Below are 24,183 nucleotides of genomic sequence, written 5' to 3'. Positions count from 1 at the left end.
CGTGAACAAAAAAAGCCAAGGTGCCCCAGCCCTGAGTCCCACCTTGTTAAAAGCACTGACCTAGGATGCACAGGATCCCATCTGGCCGAGACTTGCTGCTCTGGGTCAGGATGCTCTGAACCTGCCGAAGTCGGCTGCAGCTGCAACAAGAACAGAAAATGGTCCCCTGAGTGCCAGGACAGCCCCATGAGAAGAGCAGCATCCTGTGTCCCACAATGGAGGAAGAGGAATGACTTTGCTAGGGATGGAAATTGATTCTTGTCTTGTTCTGGTATCAGAACCATAAAATGCATTGGGAAGGTTCCTGTCTATTTTCTGGAAGAGATTGTGCAGAATTGGTCTGAAGACTAAGTCTGACCTGCTGATTACAAACTCCTCAACAGAGGATGAAGCCAAAGTCCCTCTCTCGTGGTCAATGGTGGAAAGCATTAAGACTCAGCAGCTGATTCCAAGAATTTCCAATGACTTTTCATTTTTGAAGACTTTTCAAAGAAGAGTTTCCACACTGATCACCCCACTTGTGGTCCTCATCAGTCTGTCTCAAAAACAAATGCAAACTAAACCCCCAAATTGGCCTGAGGACCTAAACAAAGCTCTAATTCATCCTCACGACTACCCATATGGGGAGTGTCAGCAGAGAATACTTGCTTCCATTTCTGTGCAGACCTATTATTCCTTCAGCCCTAGGGATAGCCCTTTGCTCAAGCAAAATGTGAGGCACTCTCAGACATTCACATTACTTCTAAGGACCCCATTCTCTCCATACCCATCCCTCTTCTTCCCAGAAGCTCCAGAGAGAGGCACCCGATTTCCTGCTCAAGTCTGATCCTTCCACCTGGTCTCATCATCTCCAGGTCCAGGATCTGCCTCTACTATTCATTCTCTAATACTCTTTTTTTATTTTATTTTATTTTTTGAGGTGGAGTCAGGCTCTGTGGCTCAGGCTGGAGTGCAGTGATCTTGGCTCACTGCAACCTCTGCCTCCCAGGTTCAAGTGATTCTCCTGCCTCAGCCTCCCGAGTGGCTGGAATTACAGGTGTGTGCCACCACACCTGGCTAATTTTTGTATTTTAGCAGAGATAGGGTTTTGCCATGTTGGCCTGGCTGGTCTCGAACTTCTGACCTCAGGTGATCCGCCCACCTCATGCCTGCCACCACGCTGGCTTCCTAGCACTCTTATATATTTTCTCTACAGTCAATATAATCTCAGTCTTACCACATCATTATTAACTAAGAGCCTCTACAAACCAACTACACTAACTCTTCCACCCATGAAGCTAGGCGTCATCCCCATTGCTCACTGAATCTCCTCCAATACACTGCCTTACATTCACCTCAAAACAGTATTTACAGCCAAACTACAGTATTTCTCTTCACTAATTCCTGAATTCTTTTGCCCCACTGGATTCTTTTTTTCTTTTTCTTTGAAACGGAGTCTCACTCTGTTGTCCAGGCTGGAGTGCAGTGGTGCAATCTTGGCTCATTGTAACCTCCGCCTTCTGGGTTCAAGCGACTCTCATGCCTCAGCCTCCCAAGTAGCTGAGATTATGGATGTGCACCACCATGCCTGGCTAATTTTTGTACTTTTTAGTAAGAAGGTTTCACCACGTTGGCCAGGCTGGTCTCAAACTCGACCTCAAGTGATCCACCCGCCTCAGCCTCTCAAAGCTCTGGGATTACAGGAATGTGCCACCACACCCGGCTGCCCTGCTGGATTCTTTTTGATGTTCCTATGCCCCAACTGATTCACTCCATGACTTAGTGGTCTTCATCACTATCTTCCATGAAGAGTTTCATAGTCTTCCATGTGATATCAAAATGAGACAAAGACAGTACCAAAGACTGTACTTTCAGGGATCATTTCTATAATTCATTATTAGAGAGGTCTCTCTGAATGAACAGAGCACTAGAAACCATAGAAAGAGGCACAGTGGTCTCTCCTGAGCATAAATCTGGTTTTTTATGTTGCTTTGCTGCAACTGCCATTCGCCACTGATAACTGTTTTCTTCCTCTGGGAGAGTAAGAGGGAGAGGACGCTGTCTGAGTAGTTCCCTTTTAATCATCAGTCAAAAACAAAAAGTATCAAAAAGAAGGAAACCTACAAACCAAAATCCATCATGAATATAGATGTAAACATCCTGCCCCCTTTTTTTTTTGTTTTAAGAGATGGGGGGTCTCATTAATGTTGCCTAGGCTGGACTCGAACTCCTGGGCTCAAGCGATCCTCCCTCCTCAGCCCTCCTGAGTAGCTGGGATTACAAGCGTGCACTACCACACCTGGCAAATTTTTTTTTTAAATTAAATGTAAACACGCTTAACAAAATATAGTAAGTAAAATTCAGCAACATGTAAAACAACTACACACTAGGACCAAGTGGAATTTATCACAGGGATACCTGAGGCTGGTTCATTATTCATGAATCCATCAATGTAACCCCTCATATTAACAGGCTAAAGAAGAAAAATCACAAAACCAAAAAACTGATGCAGAAAAATCATTTAATAAAAGTCAACACCCATTCATAATAAAAACACTCAGAATTGATGGATATCCCAACTACATTAATTTGATCTTTATAAATTATATGAATGTACCCTGAAAAAGTGTGTATCTATTATGCATCAATTTTAAAAAAACAGAAAAAAAGCCACTCAGAAAACTAGAAATAGTTTCCTCAACTTGATAAAGATCATCTAAAAAACCCACCAAGCAAAGTTTGTAATTACACATAATGGTCAAAGTCTGCATGTTTTTCCTCTAAGGTCAGGAAGAAGATGAGCATGTCTACTCTCATTATTCCTATTTAACATAATACTGGAAGTTCTAGCCAACAGAATGAGGCAATAAAAGGAAGTAAAAGACACACAGATTGAAAAGAAAGAAAGAAAACTGTTCCTATTTGCAGATATGTCCTATTTGTAGATGACATGATGATCTCTGTAGGAAATCTTAAGGATTCTACCAAAATTCCCAGAACTAATAAGTGACTTCAACAAGGTTTCAAGATACAAGATCAACATATAAAAATCAATTGTAAGTTTTTTTTTTTAGAGACAGGGTCTTGCTCTGATTTCAGCTTGCAGTGCAGCAGTGTGATCATAGCTCACTGCAGTTTCTAACTCCTGGACTCATGGGCTCAAACGATCCTCCTACCTCAGCCTCCCAAGTAGCTGGAACTACAGACACAAGTCACCACACAAGCTAATTTTGAAAAAAAAAATTAGGAGAGACAGGGTCTCACTTTGTTGCCTCCCTAAACTGGTCTTGAATTCCCAGCTTCAAGTGATCCTCCCACCTTGGCCTTCCAACGTGATGGGACAATTGTAACTTTACAGGAAACCAAAATTTAAAATATAATACCATTTATAATCTCTTAAAAATTAAATACCTAGGCCGGGCGCGGTGGCTCAAGCCTGTAATTCCAGCACTTTGGGAGGCCGAGACGGGCGGATCACGAGGTCAGAAGATCGAGACCATCCCGGCTAACACGGTGAAACCTCGTCTCTACTAAAAATACAAAAAACTAGCCGGGTGAGGTGGCGGGCGCCTGTAGTCCCAGCAACTCGGGAGGCTGAGGCAGGAGAATGGCGTAAACCCGGAAGGCGGAGCTTGCAGCGAGCTGAGATCCGGCCACTGCACTCCAGCCTGGGCGACAGAGCAAGACTCCATCTCAAAAAAAAAAAAAAAAAAAAATTAAATACCTAGTTATAAACCTAATAAAACATGCATAGAACTTACATGCTAAAAAATACAAAACACTGATTAAAGAAATTAAAGAAGAATTAAATAAACAGAAAGACATACCATGTTCATGGATTAGGAACCTCAACATAGTACTGATATCAATTCTCCCCAATGTGATAAGTTTAACACATACGAAAATCCAATTTTTTTTATAGATGTCGAAGAGATTATTCTAAAATTTACATAGGCCAGGAACAGTGGTACATGTCTTAGTCCCAGCTATTAGGAGGCTAAGATGGGAGGATCACTTGAGTCCAGGAGTTGGAGGCCAGCCTGGGCAATATAGTGAGACCTCATCTCTTAAAAATAAAATAAACGAATAAAACTTATAAGGAAAAACAAAGGAACTAGAATAGCTTAAAATTTTTCTGAAAAAGAAAAAGTGGGAGGAATCACTCTACCCAATGTCAAGACTTACTGCATAGCAAAGTAATCAAGACTGAGTGGTACTGGCTAAGGGACACACACATAAGTCAATGCAATAGACAGAGTAACCAGAAACAGACCCACACAAGTACAACTATTTTTTAACAAAGGCACAAAAACAATTCAATGTTGGATGGAGAGTCTTTTCAATAAGTAGAGCTAGAGCAACTGGATATCCATAGGCAAAAACATAAACCTCAACCTTATACATTATACAAAAATTAAAGCATCATAGATCTAAATGTAAAACTATAAAATCTTTGGAAGAAAACAGAAGAAAATATTCTAGATCTAGGATTTGGTGAACAGTTCTTCACACCTGACACCAAAAAGTGTGATCCATAGCAAAAAAAATGATAATGTGGACTTCATTACAATTTTAAAGTTTTGCTCTATGAAAGACTCTGTTGAGAGAAGGAAAAGACAAGCTACTGACTGGGAGAAAATATCTGCAAACCACATATCTGAAAAAGAACCATATGTGGAATACATAAAGAACTCTCAAAACTCAATGGTAAAAAAAAAAATCCAATTAGAAAATGGGCAAAAGGTATGAAGAAACAATTTGTCAAAGAGGATACAGAAATGGCAGAGAAGCCCCATGACAACATGTTCAACATCATTATCCATTATGGAAATGCAAATTAAAACCATGAGATATTACTATACATCTATTAGAATGGATAAAATGAAAAATAGTGACTTCCAAACAGTGAGAATTCAGAGAAACTGGATCATTCATACATTTCTGAAAGAAATCACAGAAGACAGCAATAAATGAAAAGATATCCTCTGTTCATGCATTGGTAGACAATATCGTTAAGCTGTCAAAGTTACCCAAAGCAATTTACAAATTCAGTGTAATCCCTTCTCAAATCCCAATGATGTTTTTTACAGAAGTAGAAAAATCCATTCTAAAATTTATATGGAATCTTAAGAAACTCTGAATATCCAAAACAATCTTGATAAAGATCAAAGCTGTAGAACTCACACTCCCGATTTTAAAACTTATTACAAAGCTACAGTCATCAACAGTGGGATACTGGCATAAGACAGACATACAGACCAATGAAACAGAATAAAGAGACCAGAAACAAACCCTCACATACCTGGTCAAAAGATTTTTGACAAGGATGCCAAAACCACTCAATAAGAAGTCTTTCAAACAAATGGTGCTGGGAAAACTAGATATCTAAAGAATGAAGTTGGACCTTACCATACACCATATAAAGAAATTAACTCAAAATGGATCAAAGACCTAAACATAGACCTAAAACTATAAAACTTTTATAAGAAAACACAAAGGAAAATCTTTGTGACATTGGATTTGGCAATGAATTCTTGAAAATGACACCAAAAGGCCAGGCAACAAATTAAAAAATATATAAACTAGACATTTAAAATTTAGAACTTCTGTGCATCAAATGATACAAACAACAGAGTAAAAAGACAATCCATCTATATAACTCAACCACCACCACCAAAAAATCCAATTCGAAAATGGGCAATGAAGCCAGGCAGGTGGTTCATGCCTGTAATCCCAGCACTTTGAGAGGCCGAGGTGGAGGACCACTTGAGCCCATGAGTTTGAGACCAGCCTGGGCAACATAGGGAGAATCTGTCTCTACAAAAAGTAAAAAAAAAAAAAAAAAAATTAGCTGGATGTGGTAGCACGTGCCTGCAGTCCCAACTACTCACAAGGCTAAGGTGAGAGGATCATTTGAGCCCAAGAGGTTGAGGCTGCAGTGTGAGCTGTGTTCACACCACTGCACTCTGGCCTGGGCAACAGAGGAAGACCCTGTCTCAAAACAAACAAATAAAAAAAGGGCAAAGGACATTTCTCCGAAGAGGATATGGAAATGGCCAAGCACATGAAAAGAAACTCAACACCACTAATCATTAGAGAAATGCAAATCATAACCATAATGAAATATTACTTCATATCCATTAGCAAGGCTACTATCAAAAAACTAGAAAATAACAAGTGCCATCAAGGATTTGGAGAAATTAGAACCTTTATGCACCACTGGTGGGAATGTAAAATGGTGCAACCACTATGGAAAACAGTATAGCAGTTTCTTAAAAAATTAAAAATAGAATTACCACATGACCTAGAAATTCCAGTTCTGGGTATAAATTCCAAAGAATTGAAAGCAGGGACTGAAAGAGATACTTGCATACCCATCTTCATAGAAGCACTATTTGCAACAGCCAAAAGATGGAAGCAACCCAAAGTGATAAACCAAATATGATATATACACACAATGGAACATTACTTAGCCTTAAAAAGGAAATTCTGACACATGCTACAATATGGATGAACCTTGAGAACATTATGCTAAGTGAAATCCAGCCATAAAAGTACAAATTCTGTATGACTCTACTTTTTTATGAGGTACCCAGAATAGTCAATTTCACAGAGATAGAAGGGAGGTAGAATGGTGGTTGCCAGGTGCTGGATGGGAGAGGGAATGGGGAGTTACTGTTTAATAGGTATAGTTTCAGTTTTGCAAGATGAAAGGTTGTGTGGATGGATGGTGGTGATTTTAGTTTAACAATGTGAATGTTCTTAGTGCCACAGAATTGAACACTTAAAAACAGCTAAAACGGTAAATTTTATGGTATGTGTATTTTTCTTGGTTTTTTCTTTTTTTTTTTTTTTTTTGAGACAGAGTTTCGTTTTTGTTGTCTAGGCTGGAGTACAATGGTGCAGTCTCAGCTCACTGCAAACTCTGCCTCCTGGGCTCCAGTGATTCTCCTGCCATAGCCTCCCAAGCAGCTGGGATTACAGGAGCCTGCCTCCCAACCCAGCTAATTTCTTTATATTTTTAGTAGACACGAGGTTTCACCATGTTGGCCAGGCTGGTCTCAAACTCCTGACCTCAGGTGATCTGCCCTCCTGGCCTCCCAAAGTGCTGGGATTACAGGTGTGAGCCACTGCACCTGGCCTCGGTATGTGTATTTTAACACAGTTGTTAAAAAATGGTCTTTGAGATGGGGTTTCACTCTGTTGCTCAGGCTGGAGTGTAGTCGCTTGATCACGATTTACTACAGCCTCAATTTCCTGGGCTCAGGTGATTCTCCCACCTCAGCCTCGAGTAGCTGGGATTATAGGCGCACACCACCACACCCAGCTAATTTTTCTATTTTTTTGTAGAGACGGGGTCTCGCCATGTTGCCCAGGCTGGTCTTGAACTCCTGGGCTCAAGCAATCTGCCACTTTGACCTCCCAAAGTGCTGGATTACAGGCGTGAGTCACCACACCTGGCCAATTTTTAAAATTTTTTTAGAAGTTAAAAAAAGTCAGCTGGGTATTGTGGCTCATGCCTGTAATTCCAACACTTTGGGAGGCTGAGGTGGGAGGATCAATTGAGGTCAGGAGTTTGAGACCAACATGGGCAACATAGCAAGACCCTGTCTCTACCAAAAAAAAAGAGAAATAGTTTTTAAAAAGTCAGCGTTATATCAAACAAAAACAACAGAGAGGGAAAATTCTTATAGTGTAAAAGGGATTAAAGAATAACAACAAAATGCAATCTATGAACTTTAATTTTTTTTTAGAAAAGAAAAACAGGCCAGGCATGGTGGCTCACGCCTGTAACCCCAACACTTTGGGAGGCCAAGGCGGGAGAATCACCTGAAGTCAGGAGTTTGTAACCAGCCTGGCCAACATGGTAAAACCCCGTCTCTACCAAAAATACAAAAATTAGCCAGGCATGGTGGCGTGTGCCTATAATCCCAGCTACTCAGGAGGCTGAGGCAGGAGAATCACTGGAACCCAGAAGGCAGAGGCTGCAGTGAGCCGAGATCACGCCACTGCACTCCAGCCTGGGCAACAGAGCAAGACTCCATCTCAAAAAAGAAAAACAGAAACAAAAACAGGGAAATATCTGTGAGATATCTAAGAAAACTTGAATATGGACTGTGTATTTGATGCCATTAGGGATCTACTGTTAATTTTCTTAGGTATGGCAACATTATCATGGTTATGTAGTAGGATGTCCTTTATCTTAGATGCATAAGGAAATATTTAGAAGTGAAATGTCGGCCGGGCGCGGTGGCTCAAGCCTGTAATCCCAGCACTTTGGGAGGCCGAGACGGATGGATCACGGGGTCAGGAGATCGAGACCATTCTGGCTAACACGGTGAAACCCCGTCTCTACTAAAAAATAAAAACTAGCTGGGCGAGGTGGCAGGCGCCTGTAGTCCCAGCTACTCGGGAGGCTGAGGCAGGAGAATGGCGTAAACTCGGGAGGCGGAGCTTGCAGTGAGCGGAGATCTGGCCACTGTACTCCAGCCTGGGCAACAGAGCGAGACTCCGTCTCAAAAAAAAAAAAAAAAAAAGAAGTGAAATGTCATGATGTCTGCAACTTACTTCAAAAAGGTTTAACATAGAAGAAGGCAGATTGAGGAAAAGAAAAAAGACAAACCACATATGGCAAAATGTTAAAAATTGTTGAATCTATCTGTTGGGTACAGTAAATACTCATTGTACTATTCTCCCACTTTTTTTTTTTTTTTTTTTTTTGAAGACAGTCGCATTCTGTTGCCCAGGTTGGAGTGCGGTGGCACGATCTTGGCTCACTGCAACCTCTACCTCCCGGGGTCAAGTGATTTTCCTGCCTCAGTCTCCCTGTAGCTGGGATTACAGGCACGTGCCACCATGCCCAGCTAATTTTTGCATTTTTAGTAAAGACAGGGTTTCACCATGTTGGCCAGGCTGGTCTCAAACTCCTGACCTCAAGCAATTTGCCCGCCTTGGCCTCCCAAAGTGCTGGGATTACAAGTGTGAGGCGCCGTGCCTGGCCTTCTCTCACATTTTATATATGGTTTGAACATTTTCATAATAAAAATATGGGGGTGAGAGGAAAGAAAGTCTCAGAAGCAGCAAGGCTGAAACAGAAAGACGATCAAGATTAAAGTGATAAAAACTTTTTCTGGGCAATGAAGATTGCCTGCCTCTCCCCACTTTTTCATGTTTAGTAGAAGGCTGATCTCGCAATCATTCTCTGCACTAGAAATAGTTCATCGAGTTGGTCCTCTGGCCCATTTCCCAACCCATCATACAGTAGGCTGCTTTGCTGCCAAGGTTACCCAGAGCTCTTTGGTTTTTAAAGTTACAACCAGCAAGTGACAAAAGCATGAAAAGGTCAGGTGACCAAAAAAAAAAACCAGCTCCCCAACTACTGCTGTACAAAGCCAAGACAATATTGAAAACAGTTTCCTTTCCACAACTATGTTATCCAAATAAAGTGCAAGCATATAAAAATGCAGAAAGATCTTCTTCTCAGAAATAAATTGTCCTAATTAGTGTTTCTTATTTTATTATCAAATGGTGAAACTAAATTTTCTTTCCTTTGTATATTTTCTTGCTTCCCAAATTTAATTATTAACCAGAAGATAGTCTTTTATTCATCACTGAACCATGAAATGTGTCACTTAATTATTTACCTTTTAATTAAAAAAAAGAAAACCTAGTAAGTATTTAAAAACCCACAATGACTCCCAGTAGCCAGAATTAACCACTGTTAACATTTCGGCATATTTGCATTTTTCCACATTACGGCTTTTAAAAATTATGTATGTTGAATATTTACTGTCTATTTTGAGGGAGAAAAGGGAATATTACCTAAAAACCTAAAGTCATCATTGATCCTCACCCCCTAGAGGTCACCACTATGAGTTTGTTGTGTATCCAACCAGTCTTTTTTTCTTCTTTTTTTTTTTTTTTAAGACGAAGTTTCACTCTTGTTGCCCAGGCTGGAGTGCAATGGGGTGATCTTGGCTCACTGCAACCTCTGCCTCCGGGGATCAAGCGTTTCTCCTGCCTCAGGCTCCTGAGTAGCTGGGATTACAGGCATGCGCAACCATAGCTGGTTGATTATTTTTAGTAGAGACGGGTTTCTCCACGTTGGTCAGGTTGGTCTTGAACTCCTGACCTCAGGTGATCCACCCGCCTCGGCCTCCCAAAATGCTGGGATTACAGGCGTGAGCCACCACGCCCGGCCATCTTTTTTCTTTTAATAGAAATATTCAAAGATCGGGCACGGTGGCTCACGTCTGTAATCCCAACACTCTGGGAGGCCAGGCATTCAACACCAGCCTTAGCAACAAGACCTCATCTTTACAAAAAATAGAAATAAAAAAATTAGCCAGGCATGGTGGTATGCGTCCGAAGTCCCAACTACTTAGGAGGCTGAGGCGGGGGGATCACTCGAGCCCAGGAGTTCCAGGCTGCAGTGATTGCGCCACCGCACTCAAGACTGGGTGAGAGTGAGACTCTATCTATAGAAAGAAAAAGGAAGAAAAAAATTTTTTCAAACATATACCATACCCAGCAATGACACTGCCCTCTATCCCCTAGGTCTACCTGAGCATGGCTGGCACATCCTGGGTAGACAGTCTATGGTCACCAATGACTTTATAAGTTTCACATTTAGAAGACGCATAGACTCAGCAGATCCAATAACGCAGCTTACTTTAAAGATGCTGCTTTCATATTATAACTTATTTCTGATTTTCATTGGATTCAGACTCAGAATTTAGACATGATAGATGACTGACAGACAAGAAGAAACCAAGAGCTAAACAGATGTAGTTTGCCGAAGATCACAAAGCTAAGTAAAGATAAACATCATCAGAACCTAAATGACCAGGTACCCTGACTCTGAACTTTTTCTTTCTGCTGAACCCCACTGTTTTCCTGACAATAAAGCCAGTCATGGGTACAATATACTTGAATTCTAAACAATCATCTCTGTTCTTCCCATCTTATATGTAAATAGTTAACTCACTGCTCACTGCTTTTATAACAACTGCTGCATGAACAGCCAGTATGTTTTCCTGTTTGTTTATATTTCATTAACCTGCTTCTCTGGAAATGAAGAAAAAAATTGGAAATTTTATTTTTACCCTGTTTTTCTCCAAGATTGATGCTTTCTTTATCTTGAAATTAAACAATTAAAATACTATATATTCTTCTTATATCCTGTACAATTTGTGTTTTGAATGTTTTACAAAGTGAATCCTCATATACCATTCTGATTCATCTCATAGAAAACTGACACGAACAATTTGGTATGCAACTCTCAGTAACACATAGTTTGGGTGTTTTTTTGTTGGGGAAGTATTTGTTTTTACATAAACAAAACAATAAAATATGTCACTGCTCTGCAACATGCTTTTTTTCACTTAACATTATACCTCGGAGATCTTTCCAGCTTAGTACGTACAACTGAATCTCATTTTTAAAACTGCTGGCCACGGCCGGGCGTGGTGGCTCATGCCTGTAATCCCAGCACTTTGGGAGGCCGAGGCAGGCGGATTGCGAGGTCAGGAGATCGAGACCATCCTGGTTAACACGGTGAAACCCCGTCTCTAATAAAAATACAAAAATTAGCCGGGCGTGGTGGCAGGTGCCTGTAGTCCCAGCCACTCGGGAGGCTGAGGCAGGAGAATGGCCTGAATCCAGGAGGCGGAGCTTGCAGTGAGCCGGGCTCATGCCACTGCACTCCAGCCTGGGCGACAGAGCAAGACTCTGTCTCCAAAAAAAAAAAAACTGCTGGCCAGTTGCGGTGGCTCAAATCTTATCACTAATGATGTTGAATACCTTTTATTTATTTATTTATTTATTTATTTATTTATTTATTTATTTATTTATTTTTGAGACAGAGTCTTGCTCTGTTGTCCAGGCTGGAGTAAAGTGGCACAATCTTAGCTCACTGCAACCTCTGCCTCCTGGGTTCAAGCAATTCTCCTCTTGAGTTCAGGAGTTCGAGACCAGCCTGGTCAATATGGTAAAACCCTGTCTCTACAAAAACTTAGGCACGGTGGTCACAGGAGCATGCCTATGGTCCCAGCTACTCAGGAGGCTGAGGTGGGGAGATTGCTTGAGCCCAGGAGGTTGAGGCTGCAATGAGCCCAGATCGAGCCACTGCACTCCAGGCTAGGCAATAGAATGACATCTTGTTTTGAACAAAACAAAACAAAAATAAAAAATAAATCAAATAAAACTGTTGTACTGTGTTCTTTTGTTTTTATTTAACCAGCTGCTATGATTGAACATTCAGGATTTTTACTTATGTCCATCTTTGGCACAAACACAAAAGTTTCTGCAAGGAAGAGACCTAAAAGTAGCACTGCCAGGTTAAAAGGTGCCTGCATGTTAAATTTTGATAGGTGTTGCCGAATTGTTCTTTTAAACCATTTACCTATAATATGCCAGAGTACCTGTTTCCCACAAGTTTCTAAATTATGTGTTACCACTCTTCAGCTAATGCCAAATTAGTAGCTAGAATTCTGAGTTACAACTCACACTTCCCTAATTGCAAGGGAAGTTGTCAAATGTTTATTGATTATCTACATTTCTTTTTCTGTGAGTGCATAGTCACATTCTTTACCTACTTTCTAGTCAGTCATTTCAGTTTCTTCAGAATAATTTACATATTTCATCATATTTTAAAAGTTGTATTGGGCCAGGTACAGTGGCTCACGCCTGTAATCCCTGAACTATGGGAGGCTGAGGCAGGTGGATCATCCGAGATCAGGAGTTCAAGACCAGCTTGGCCAACATAGTGAAACCTCGTCTCTACTAAAAATATAAAAATTAGCTGGGTGTGGTGGCACATGCCAGTAATCCCAGCTACTTGGGAGGCTGAGGCAGGAGAATCACTTGAACTTGTAATTTGAATGTCATCAGGAATCTGATATGGACTGGCTGTGTCCCCACCCAAATCTCATCTTGAATTGTAACTCCCATAATTCCCATGAGTCATGGGAGGAACCTGGTGGGAGGTAATTGAATCATGGGGGTGGGTTCTTCCCTGTGCTGTTCCCATGATAGTGAGTAAGTCCCATGAGATCTGATGGTTTTAAAAATGGGAGTTTCCCTGCACAAGCTCTCTTCTCTTGTCTCCTGCCATGTAGGATGTGCCTTTCACCTTCTGCCATGATTGTGAGGCCTCCTCAGTCATGTGGAACTGTGAGTCCAATAAACCTCTTTCTTTTGTAAATTGCTCAGTCTCAGGTATGTCTTTATCAGCAGCATGAAAACAGACTAAAACAGAGTCCGTTGCATTTTTTTAAAGAACTTGCTAAACTCTAATTAGTCCTAACAGTTTTGTCTATTGTCTTAAGTTTTCTGGCTAGTAAATCAAAGCAGTTTTCTCTCTTTTTTTATTTATAATTTATTTACAGTTTTTATTTCAACTCATTAATTCATCAACTTTTTATTGAGCACCTACTGTGTGCCAGGCACTGTTCAGAGCACTGGGGATTTAGCAATGAATGAAAGGACAAAAAATCCTTGAAACAAAACCAGAACTTAATTTTAAGGGAGGGAGGCGTGAGGGAGGAGAGACAAACTAAATAAGTAAGTAAAATATACTTGTCATATGGTGATAAGTGGGAGGTTGTGAGTCCTAAGAGGAGGGTAGAGTGCAGTTTCAAAGATGAGGAAAGGCCTCATCAAGAAAACCTTTGCATGAAGACCTAAAGGAAATAAGAGCACAAACTATGCAGCAAGGGCAAAAGCCCTGAAGGGAGTGTCACTGAGCCTGTGTGGCTGGAGCAGAGTAGGTGAGGAAAACAGTAGCAGATGAAAAGGAAAAAAAAAAGTATGTGTGTGGGGGGAAGATTAGTTAAGGTCTAGTACTTGATTATTTCAGCTTTTACTTGTAGTGCTTAGAGTGCTTCAAAAAGAGGTATGACATAAGAAAAGACGTACATTTTAATAATATCACTCTATTTGCTATGTTGAAAACAGACTGAAGGGGGATAAAAGTTGAACCTGCGAGACCAATTAAGACTCTACTGCTGGAGAGGCATGGTGGCTCATGCCTACATGTAATCCCAGCACTGGGGGAGGTCAAGGTGGGCGGACTGCTTGAGCCCAGGAGTTTGAGACCAGCCTGGGCAACATGGCAAAATCCTGTCTCTACAAAAAACACAAAAATTAGCCAGGTGTGGTGGCACACATCTGTAGTCCCAGCTACTCAGGAGGCTGAGTTGGGAGGATTGCTTGAGCCTGGGAGGCAGAGGTTGCTGTGAGTGGAGATCACACCACTGCACTCCAGCCTTCCAGCCTGGGTGACAGAGTGAGACCCTGTCTCCAAAAAAAAAAAAAAAAAAAAAAGAGTCTACTGTAATAATCCACTCAATAGATGATTATTTCTTTTGCTTATCTTATTACATTAGCTGGAACTTTATTATATTTGCGGTTTAAATCAGGAATGAGTGTTAAATTTTAAGCAGATTTTTTTTTGGGGGAGCATCTACCAGTCTATTAACTTCATTAATAGATTTCCTAATAATGAACAATTCTTGCATTTCTTGGACAAAGCCTACTTGTGCATGAAGTAGTACTGTTGTTTTACCATACTTCTAGATTCAATATACTATTGTTTTACTTATGATTTTTGTATTTGTAGCTCTCCTTTGTGCTTTCCTAATCAAGTACCAGGATTATGCCAGCCTCAGAGAATGAGTGGGAAAGCTTTCTGAGGACTATACTCCACTCAGCACACTTTCCATTTCTATCTCTCCTGGTAATACATCCTGTGACCCCTTCCAGGCCAGTGTCCCATCATGATTTATCCAGATGCAAGTCAGGTCAAGTGGAGTCCTTTCCAGGGCTCTCACTCTAAAGCTAGAAGAGAAATGGCCTCCAGGATCATGGTGCAGGAAGAATGTGGTTTGGGGCTACGCTAACCACCTTCCCTGCCTTGGGGAAGATATATTCATAGGAGAATGCGCAACCAGGTAGTGAGAAGTAGATGAGAGACAGCATCAACAGAGTTTTAACTGTTCTGATAGCAGAGTCTTGGCTCCAGTCCCTAAGGCACTAGATTCAGCAACACTTCCTATAAGTCTATCTCCCCACTATCCTTTCCAGTCAAATAAGCCAATATATTCCATTTTTTACTTAAATCCTTTGAATTGGATTTCTGTCACTTGCAATGGAAAGCATTAAAATCAATCCCAGGAAGTATTTAGGGTTGAACCATACTGGTGTCTACACATTATTTTGAAAAGCATTAAAAAAAATTGGATGGATAGAGAAAAGGATCTGCCTTATATAAGGCAAATATAGCACATACATTAAGTATAGAATCTAGGTATGGTATATACAAATGTTCACTGAACAATTCTTGAAACTTTTCTGTACTTTTGAAATGTTTCATAATAAAATGTTAGTGGGGTTTGGGAATCAACAGCAGGAGAAATAAAAGCCATATTGGCATTAATCTAGACTTTAGGTGCTGATTAAAAAGAGCTCATTGTAGGACTGATATGGGTTTAAGAAACCTGGCCCTGCATTAACGCAGCAATCATTTACCTCCCTTTGCAAAACTAGAGATATGGAGAAAAGGCAAAAAGGTGGGATGTGCAGTAAGGCAATAAATGACACTTCCCACTGATGTCTTTGCTGGAGGAATAACCTGCAGTGGAAAAAAGCTAGCCAATGTTCCTGCTGTCATAGCTAATACATGGTTGACTGATGACCATAAGCTGTCTCAAACTGAAGGGACAAACACACAGACACATGTGATATGCCTGAAGAATGTGCTGGCATCATTGAATTATTCAATGATTTAAATTTTCTCCCAGTACTTTCATGTAGCTCACTAGAGCCATTGGTAATCCTAAGCAATGTAAACTTCATTCCACACAGCTACCTCCCTGGTAAAAATAAACAGTTGACTAATCCATATCCATTCTCCTCTTCTTTCTTAGTAGAGTACAACTTTATTTGGGGCAACAATAGGTCCACGTCCTTTGCCTCCAGAGTTGATCAATGTTAGACATACACAGAAGTCATCAAGCAGAAGCTTCCAAGACAGCTCTCTAAAGGGAACTGACTCAACAAGGAAGGAAACCCCTTCTGTTTCCCTTTCTTGTCTGACAGACATAATGGCTGGAGTTCCTATAGCCATTCCATGATCATGGAGCTTCGGTGAATATAGAAGCCACCTGCTAAAAGACAGCAGAACACAAACATAGAAGAGGCCTGGTTCACTGATGACTCTGTAACAGGACTGGCCTGCCTTCAAACTAGACAGACATCTTCTTAAAGTCATTATTGTTAAGCATCTTGCCAGCTGCCAAACTTAGTTCCTGATAGGCCACCTTATCTAAAATGGTTCAAACTCATGTCCAATAGCAACTCATGTCTACACACATTTCATGAATTGGTATGCATGACACTCTACAAACTAAATTCCAGAACTTCAGAAAATGTTACCCATCACAAATGGAAAATGTTATCTGGAAGTTTGTTCACTATATTCCAGTGTATACAACACTTTATTTTCCATTTTCTTCCTTTTCTCTGGCATTCTCTTAACATTTCCTTACAGAACCTGTTCTTTGTAAAGTCAGTTTTACAGGTCTTCAGTCACAAAGCATTCACAATTCCTTTCCTTCACTTCTTTCACCACTAAAGACATGCCAAATCTAAATGCAATGTGAAATCCTGAGTTGGATCGTGGAACAGAAAAAGAATGTGTGGAAAAACTGGGAAAATTCAAATAAAAGCTAGAGTAGTAAACTCCAAGTAAACAAAAATTTACTAAGTAAACAAATCTATTATACCAATATTAATCTCTTAGTTTTGATAAATGCACCAGGGTTATATGTAAGATCTTAATATTAAGGGAAGCTGCATGAAGAGTATATAGGAATACTCTGCACCATATTTGAAATTCATCTATAAATCTAAAATTATTTCAAAATTAAAAGTTAAAAACAAAGAGAATGCCAAACGAGCTGCCTTTTCTTCAAAACAGAGCAAAAAATCACAGATAACAATTTTAAATATCCAAGTTGCAAACCCTGCTTCGCTTTTCTTTCTTTTTAAAAAATTTTATGGCAAAAACAATAATTTAAGCTGTGTTACTTAAAGGGCATTTGTGTCTCATTCACTCCCCTCTCCAAAGGTCAGAACCTCAGAGAAGGCCCCACAAGCTGTGAAACACTGTTAAGATATTGTGTACTATTAATGCCACAACACTCACTAAATAAAGAGTCCTCAGTATACTGCCATCACAGATACAAGTGAAAAGGAAGTTATATAGGCCTCTAACCCTGGACCAGAAATAAAGCCATATAAGTCTAAGCAAGCATACCCTTTACAGGCACCACACCAAGCCTTCCTGGCCAGCATCCAAGTAAACTGGAGGCTGAAGCTCCACATTTTCAGGTATTCCAGGGCATTGGCTTGCTTTGCGTTTTGAGTTTTCTTAAGGCTGGGACCATCTGTACTGTAGTTATTACTTCTGTAAATCTGTAAATCCCCCAAGAGAACCAGGGGTAATGGCAGCTGGCTAAGAAACACCTGAAGAGATAACTAACCTCTGCGAGGCTTTAATTAAAGTGCTTTCTCTAGAGCATCACTATCATGAACCACTTTCCTTTTTTTACTTATTTTTGAGAAGGAGTCTTACTCCATTGCCCAGGCTGGAGTGCAGTGGCACGATCTCAGCTCACTGAAACCTCTGCCTCTTGGGTTCAAGCAATTCTCCTGCCTCAGCCTCTCCAGTAGCTGGGATTACAGGCACCCGCCACTAGGCCTGATTCATTTTTGTATTTTTAGTAGAGATGGGGTTTTTCCAAGACCAGGCTGGTCTTCAACTCCTGACCTCAGGTGATCCACCCACCTCAGCCTCCCAAGTGCTGGGATTACAGGCATGAGCCACGCACCTGGCTGATGAACCACTTTCTTACCACCTAGCTCACAACTACCACTCTTCATTCTCTGAATACCCATGAAATTTAACATAGCCCACAGCTTCACCTGTAATTATTCTCTATTCATTCAATAAATAATTATTGGAGCAGTGTTTCATAATAGCTAACAATAACAGTTCAAACTCAGCCAGTTCTACGTGCCAGACAGCAATCTAGGCAGCAAGGGAAACAATGTGGGAAATGGCAATTAAAAATAGTCCCAGCCCCCTGATACTTTCCAGGGGTGATAAAGAAGGTCCTTCCCCATGACCCTCTTGACAATAAAGAAATCCTACCTATGTCACCCAAGCTACCTCGGTATGGGGAGGGGGTGATCGTGGTGAGGGTTCCCCGCCCCCTTTCCATATAGGAAGATCTGTAGACTCTTCCTATAGAAGATGGTAGAAGGGACCTCAGCATAGGAAATCCTTAATCAGATTGTTTTGCTACAGCACATCCTCCAGTAGCTTCTTCATAAAACATGCATGGGAGGTCAAATTTTGAGAATTTACATGTGTGAAGTATCTTCATCCTTTCTTACACTTGCCTGAGAGTTTGGCTGGGTGCAGAATTCTGGGTGGGAATCTATTTTCCTTCAAAAGGCACTCTTTGCTCCACTACTTCCTAGCTTCCAATCCTGCTAGAATCCTAGGATTCCTGATCCTATCTAGATTCTTTTGTCTTTATGGTGCTAGAAAATTTCATGATGCTATGCTGTGACATGGATATCTTTATTTTAAATTGACAGATAAAACTGTAGGTATATATTTGTGTATCTGATGTTTTGAAGTATATATACATTGCGAAAAAGTTAAATCTAGCTAATTAACAAATGCATCACCTCACATAGTTGTTTTTGTGATGAGTACACTTAATATCCACTGTTTGCATTTTTCAAGAATATATCATCATTAACTACAGTTATCATGTTGTATAACAGATCTCTTAAACTTACTCCTCTATCCAACTGTAATTATGTATCCTTCAAACAACATCTCCCCATCCCTGCTATACCCTAACTATCACTATTCTACTCTCTACTTCTATAAGATCAACTTTTTTTTTTTCTCTTGACCCAGGACCTCGCTCTGTTCCCCAGGCTGGAGTGCAGTGGCATGAACACAGCTCACTGTAGCCTTGACCTCTTAAGGCTCAAGAGATCCTCCCATCTCAGCCTCCTGAGTAGTTGGAATCACAGGGGCATGCCACCAAGCCTGGCTAATTTTTTTTTTTTTTTTTTGTAAAGATGGGGTCTCGCCATGTTACCCAGACTGGTCTCAAACTCATGGGCTCAAGCAATCCTCCCACCAGGGCCAAGATCAACTTTTTTAGATTCTACCCACATATGAGTGAGATCATGTGGTATTGACATGGATATTTTAAAATTTATTGTGCTAGATTCTTGGCAAGTCCTTTCAATCTGGAAATGTATGTCCTTTGGTTCTAAGAAATGTTTTTTTTTTAATCATTTCTTCATGTCTTCAAACAATAACTACCTGCTCTCTCTCCCTGTTACAGACATCTATAGATCCCTAGTCATTCTGTTAATTCATGATAATCTCAATATTCACCACAATCTTTACCTCTCAGTGCCTTGATTCCCCCACTTCTAAAGGTGGTGCCCTTTACCCTACTTCAGCTATTCCCTTCCACATTGCCCACATCCAAGCAGCTCAACAGAGCTGCAGGAAAAGCATACAACTATGCTAATTAGGGTCTCACCTAGGTTTATAACTACAGACATCAAATGGGCATTAGGTGCTGCCTGGAAATTCTAAAACTTTTCCTTATTTTCAACTCATTCTTTCCCATTCTCTTGGATGAATCCGACACCTCTCTTCATTTTTAGCTGAAGACCTTCCTTCTTATTTACCTGAGAACACAGAAGTAATCAGAAGAGAACTTCCACTTTCTCTCACCAACCAGCATTTGGGTTCACATAATCTGCCACCAATGAATTGTCTGCATTGCTCCTATCTAACTTGAGGCCAACATCCCCATTTACGTACTAGATCCCATTCCATCTTACCTACTCAAGGACTTCAACCTTGCAAGTGTCTCTTCTCTTTAGCCATCAATTGTCCCTCCCTACTGCATGAGCCCATCAATTTACAAACATACTACCATGTCTGCCCATCTACAAACAAAAAGAACTCAAACCTCATGATCTTCCAACTACAGCCCATTACTCTGCTCTCCTTATAACCATCCTCAAAAGAGTATCACTATGACTGTCTATATTCAGTGTCTTCAATTCTCCTCTCATTTTCTCCTTTGTAAATTAATCAATTTATTTTTTGAGAGACAGGGGTCTTGCTATGTTGCCCAGACTGGCTTCAATTCTCCTCTCATTTTCTCCTTTGTAAATTAATCAATTTATTTTTTGAGAGACAGGGGTCTTGCTATGTTGCCCAGACTGGACTTGAATTCCTGGACTCAAGGGATCCTCCACCTCAGCCTTCCAAGTAGCTGACTTACAGGTGACCGGCTTCATTTTCTCTTGAACCCACTGCACCACACCAAAACTGTTCTTGTCAAGGTCACTAGTGACCTCCACATTATCGAATCTAATTGTCGATTATTAGTCCTTTTTTTTTTTTGACATGGAGTTTCACTCTTGTTGCCCAGACTGGAGTGCAATGACACGATCTTGGCTCCCTGTAACCTCCGTCTCCTGGGTTCAGGTGATTCTCCTGCCTCAGCCTCCCGAGTAGCTGGGATTACAGGTGCCCACTATCATGCCTAGTTAATTTTTTTTTTTTTTTTGAGAAGGAGTCTCGTTCTGTCGCCCAGGCTGGAGTGCAGTGGCACATTCTTGGCTCACTGCAACCTCCGCCTCCCAGGTTCACGCCATTCTCCTGTCTCAGCCTCCCGAGTAGCTGGGACCACAGGCGCCCACCACCACGCTCCAACTACTGACCTCAGGTGATCCACCCGCCTCGGCCTCTCAAAGTGCTGGGATTACAGGTGTGAGCCACCATGCCCAGCTTGATTATTAGTTCTCATCACACTATCAACAATCTCATTGAGCTTTCAATGTCTGTTTCTGATTATTCTCCCACCTCAGAGGTAGGAAACCATTTTCTCTCAGAACTTGGAAGACACTGCTACGCTGTCTTTTCTTCTTCTAGTGTTCTTAATACTAATAAATGGCAACTCCATTCTTTCAACAGCTGAGGCAAAAACTGACTAGGCCTTTTTGTGTTATTGTTCCTTCCGCCCTATTTCTTCCTCAGTACTTATGTCTCACCATTCTATATTATGATTTTTACTGTTATTGTCTCTTCCCATTTACAAGAGTTATTTGAGGGCAGGGGACTGCCGTATTTATCTGAATCTACAGCACCTAACACAGTACTTGTCACATTATTTATATAAAGAAACAGTGAAATTTAAACTATTAAAGAAGTCCCAAGCAGGAACAGATCCCTCTACAGAAAAACATTTTGAAGTAGCCAAGTATATTTCAGCTAGATTTCCACTGGTTCCTTAGCATTGGTCCAGACAGGTTAGTTTATACCTTGGTAATAATTCCAAAACCCCAGTGGTGTTTCACTTCTTGCTCAACCTACCTGTCAAGCACAGGTCACCTGGAAGCTCCCTCTGGGGCCTCGACTGATGTGTGGCTGACATTTACAGCCCCAACAGCTACCATGACAGAAGGAAAGAGAATGGAAAACTACACAACAGAAGCTTGTATCATGAAAGGCTACACAGTATTCCCACGCATTTCACTGACCAAAAGCAACTCTCAAGGCCATATCTAACTTCAAAGAAGCAAGCAAGTACAATTCTACTACATGCTCAAGAGACAGAAACCAAAAAGCACCTGCTTAAAGAGAAGCACATGCTTAAAGAGAAGCCTCTAATTCTGAGCAACAATATTTTAACTCTTGATCTCCATTCTCCATCTGTGAAAATGAACTACCAGGCCGGGCGCGGTGGCTCAAGCCTGTAATCCTAGCACTTTGGGAGGCCGAGACGGGCGGATCAGAAGGTCAGGAGATCGAGACCACCCTGGCTAATACGGTGAAACCCCGTCTCTACTAAAGAATACAAAAAACTAGCCGGGCGACGAGGCGGGCGCCTGTAGTCCCAGCTACTTGGGGGGCGGAGGCAGGAGAATGGCGTAAACCTGGAAGGCGGAGCTTGCAGTGAGCTGAGATCCGGCCACCGCACTCCAGCCTGGGCGACAGAGCCAGACTCCGTCTCAAAAAAAAAAAAAAAAAAAAAAAAAAGAAAATGAACTACCGTGCTAGAACCATACACTTGCAGAACTATCTATGGGTCTTAGGAATGTCACTTCACCAGTTAGGTTTGCCCCTTTCATCACTCAGCAGCCAAGCCATATATGGGTGACAGGAAAGTGCTAGAAACATTCAATGTCAAGAGTAAGGGAAAGGCTTGAATGGGCAAGAAAAGCACATTCAATCATGTAGAAGTGGGGAAAGGAGGGAAGCCTTCAGCAAATTTCTTTCGCCAAAGGTATTGGGCAGCTAGGCCTTGGGGTTCCTTGCACTATTCCTTGTCTGAAATCAAACAAGTTTCATTCAAACCACTTGACAGAGGATTTGGAGTTCGGGTATGATCAGTAAACTAAGCCAGCATACTTCTGTTAACATAGAATCACTACCTTTAAAAGAATAAATAAAAAGCACATGGTCATGCTACTGAAAACAAGAAAGGCAGCAGTTAAGAGACGGATTCTAAGGTAGAGATGATTTTTTTCCCCCTAAAGGTCTCAATAGACTCAAATCCAAACTCCTAAGCTCAAGATGATCTGGGATAAACCTCAAGTCTACATAGAGCCTAGATTTAACGGATGGCTGATCTAAAGTATCCTATGCAATGTCTATACAAGTTCAAATACTTTGCTTCAGACAGTGAAACTGGCAGAAATGTTGCAAAGGATTGGAGATGGTTACCACAAGCAGTTCAACTTGGAACTGTAAAGCCCACAAGGAATTACATTGAAGGGCAGAGCAGGAGTTCAAAAATGTCACTTGACAGATTCGAAGCAATTTAGGACTCCTAAATGCAATGTTTCATTGGTATCTACCTCCCATCTTCCCTATCCTTTATTTGTTCAACAAACATATATTGGACTCTGGGATGTGGAAAGGAATGCAGGGAAGTAAAAAAGAAACAGGTTTCTAAGAATCAGTTTCTTTTCTGCAATAATTTGGTCTAGTTAAAGCAAACAACCCCAAAAAACAGATCAGCAAGGAAAGTTAAAACATATGCCTTAAGTACCATAACAAGAACATAAGAAAAGCTGTTCTAACAGGTAGATTGGCAACCTCCTTTCAAGAGTACAATACATTTGCTTTGCTATGTGGCCAGAATAAGAAAAAGCGAACAACAACAAAACCCTCTCCTGTTTTAATGACAGTTTAGCGGTACCAAAGCTCATGGCTCGCATTCTCTCTCTCCCTCTCCCTCTCAAAGGTCTCTGCTGCAACCCCTCCATCATTCCAACCTCCACACTGCGCCGGCGCCCCACAAAAGCTCCATCACAAACCATGCCCAGACTAACAAGGTCAGCACCAAAGGCATAGGGCACAGAAATCGGAAACGGATCTTCCTATATCTAAAGGGGGCGGGGAACCCTCCCCACAATCACCCCCCCCCATACAGAGATAGCTTGGGACTGTGTCTCTACGGTAAGGGGCCCGGCGCCCGCCGCTTTCGGGGGCTCTAAGCCTCTTTCCCCTATTTACCCAGCTTTTCCTCCTGCGTCCCTAATACCTCCACTTCCTCCCAACCTGAGCTCCCCATTGTGGAGTGAGGGGGGGTCGCGATGCAGGCTGAGGCAGGGGGAGCTGGGGATACGCGCAATAGGGGACATGCTGTCATTATGTACGTAGGGGGCAGGAGACACTCTTTAAGGAAGCCGTTGTCAAAAGCAAAGGCTCTAGAGACCCACGACAGGGGGCTTTCTAGGTAATCCATTTGGGGATTCTACACAAGGGAGCTACTGTGTGTGTGGAGGTGTGAGTTCTCTAGAGGTAGCAGTTTCTGGGGGAAACATTCCATGGGGAAGGCGAGTGAGTCATTTATAGGAAAGCCTCTGTGGGGTTCTGTGTAGAAGAATCTTTCCTGGGAGAAACGTTCTATGGGGGTGAGGACGTCATAACAGGGTCTTCACAGAGAACTGTTGTCCATAGGGAAGCCATTGTGGAGAAACCGTTGCAGGGCTGCCTATAGGGGAGCCACTGTGGGGAAACCGTTGCAGGGTTGTCTGTCTGGGAGCCATTGTGGGGAAACCGTTGCAGGGGTGTCTGTC

The 24,183-nt window shown here is 41.5% G+C and overlaps 1 protein-coding gene and 1 non-coding gene across 3 annotated transcripts in view; one reads left to right on the top strand and one right to left on the bottom strand.

Moving 5' to 3' along the window:
- The window catches only part of C20H20orf194 (chromosome 20 C20orf194 homolog), a 167,697-nt gene that overhangs the window by 142,785 nt on the left and 729 nt on the right, over nucleotides 1-24,183 (bottom strand). For both annotated transcript variants that reach the window (XM_023220244.1, XM_023220245.1), the window contains exon 2: nucleotides 61-140. In XM_023220244.1, coding sequence (XP_023076012.1) covers nucleotides 61-140 — 80 coding nt within the window. The remainder of the gene's footprint in view (nucleotides 1-60; nucleotides 141-24,183) is intronic.
- Nucleotides 1,839-2,050, top strand: LOC111548264. Its single transcript, XR_002733344.1, has one exon. It is a non-coding gene; the product is annotated as a small nucleolar RNA U3 (small nucleolar RNA).

Source organism: Piliocolobus tephrosceles, chromosome 20 (assembly GCF_002776525.5).
Source record: "Piliocolobus tephrosceles isolate RC106 chromosome 20, ASM277652v3, whole genome shotgun sequence".
Lineage (NCBI taxonomy): Eukaryota > Metazoa > Chordata > Mammalia > Primates > Cercopithecidae > Piliocolobus > Piliocolobus tephrosceles.
This window is presented reverse-complemented; position numbering and strand designations above follow the sequence as displayed.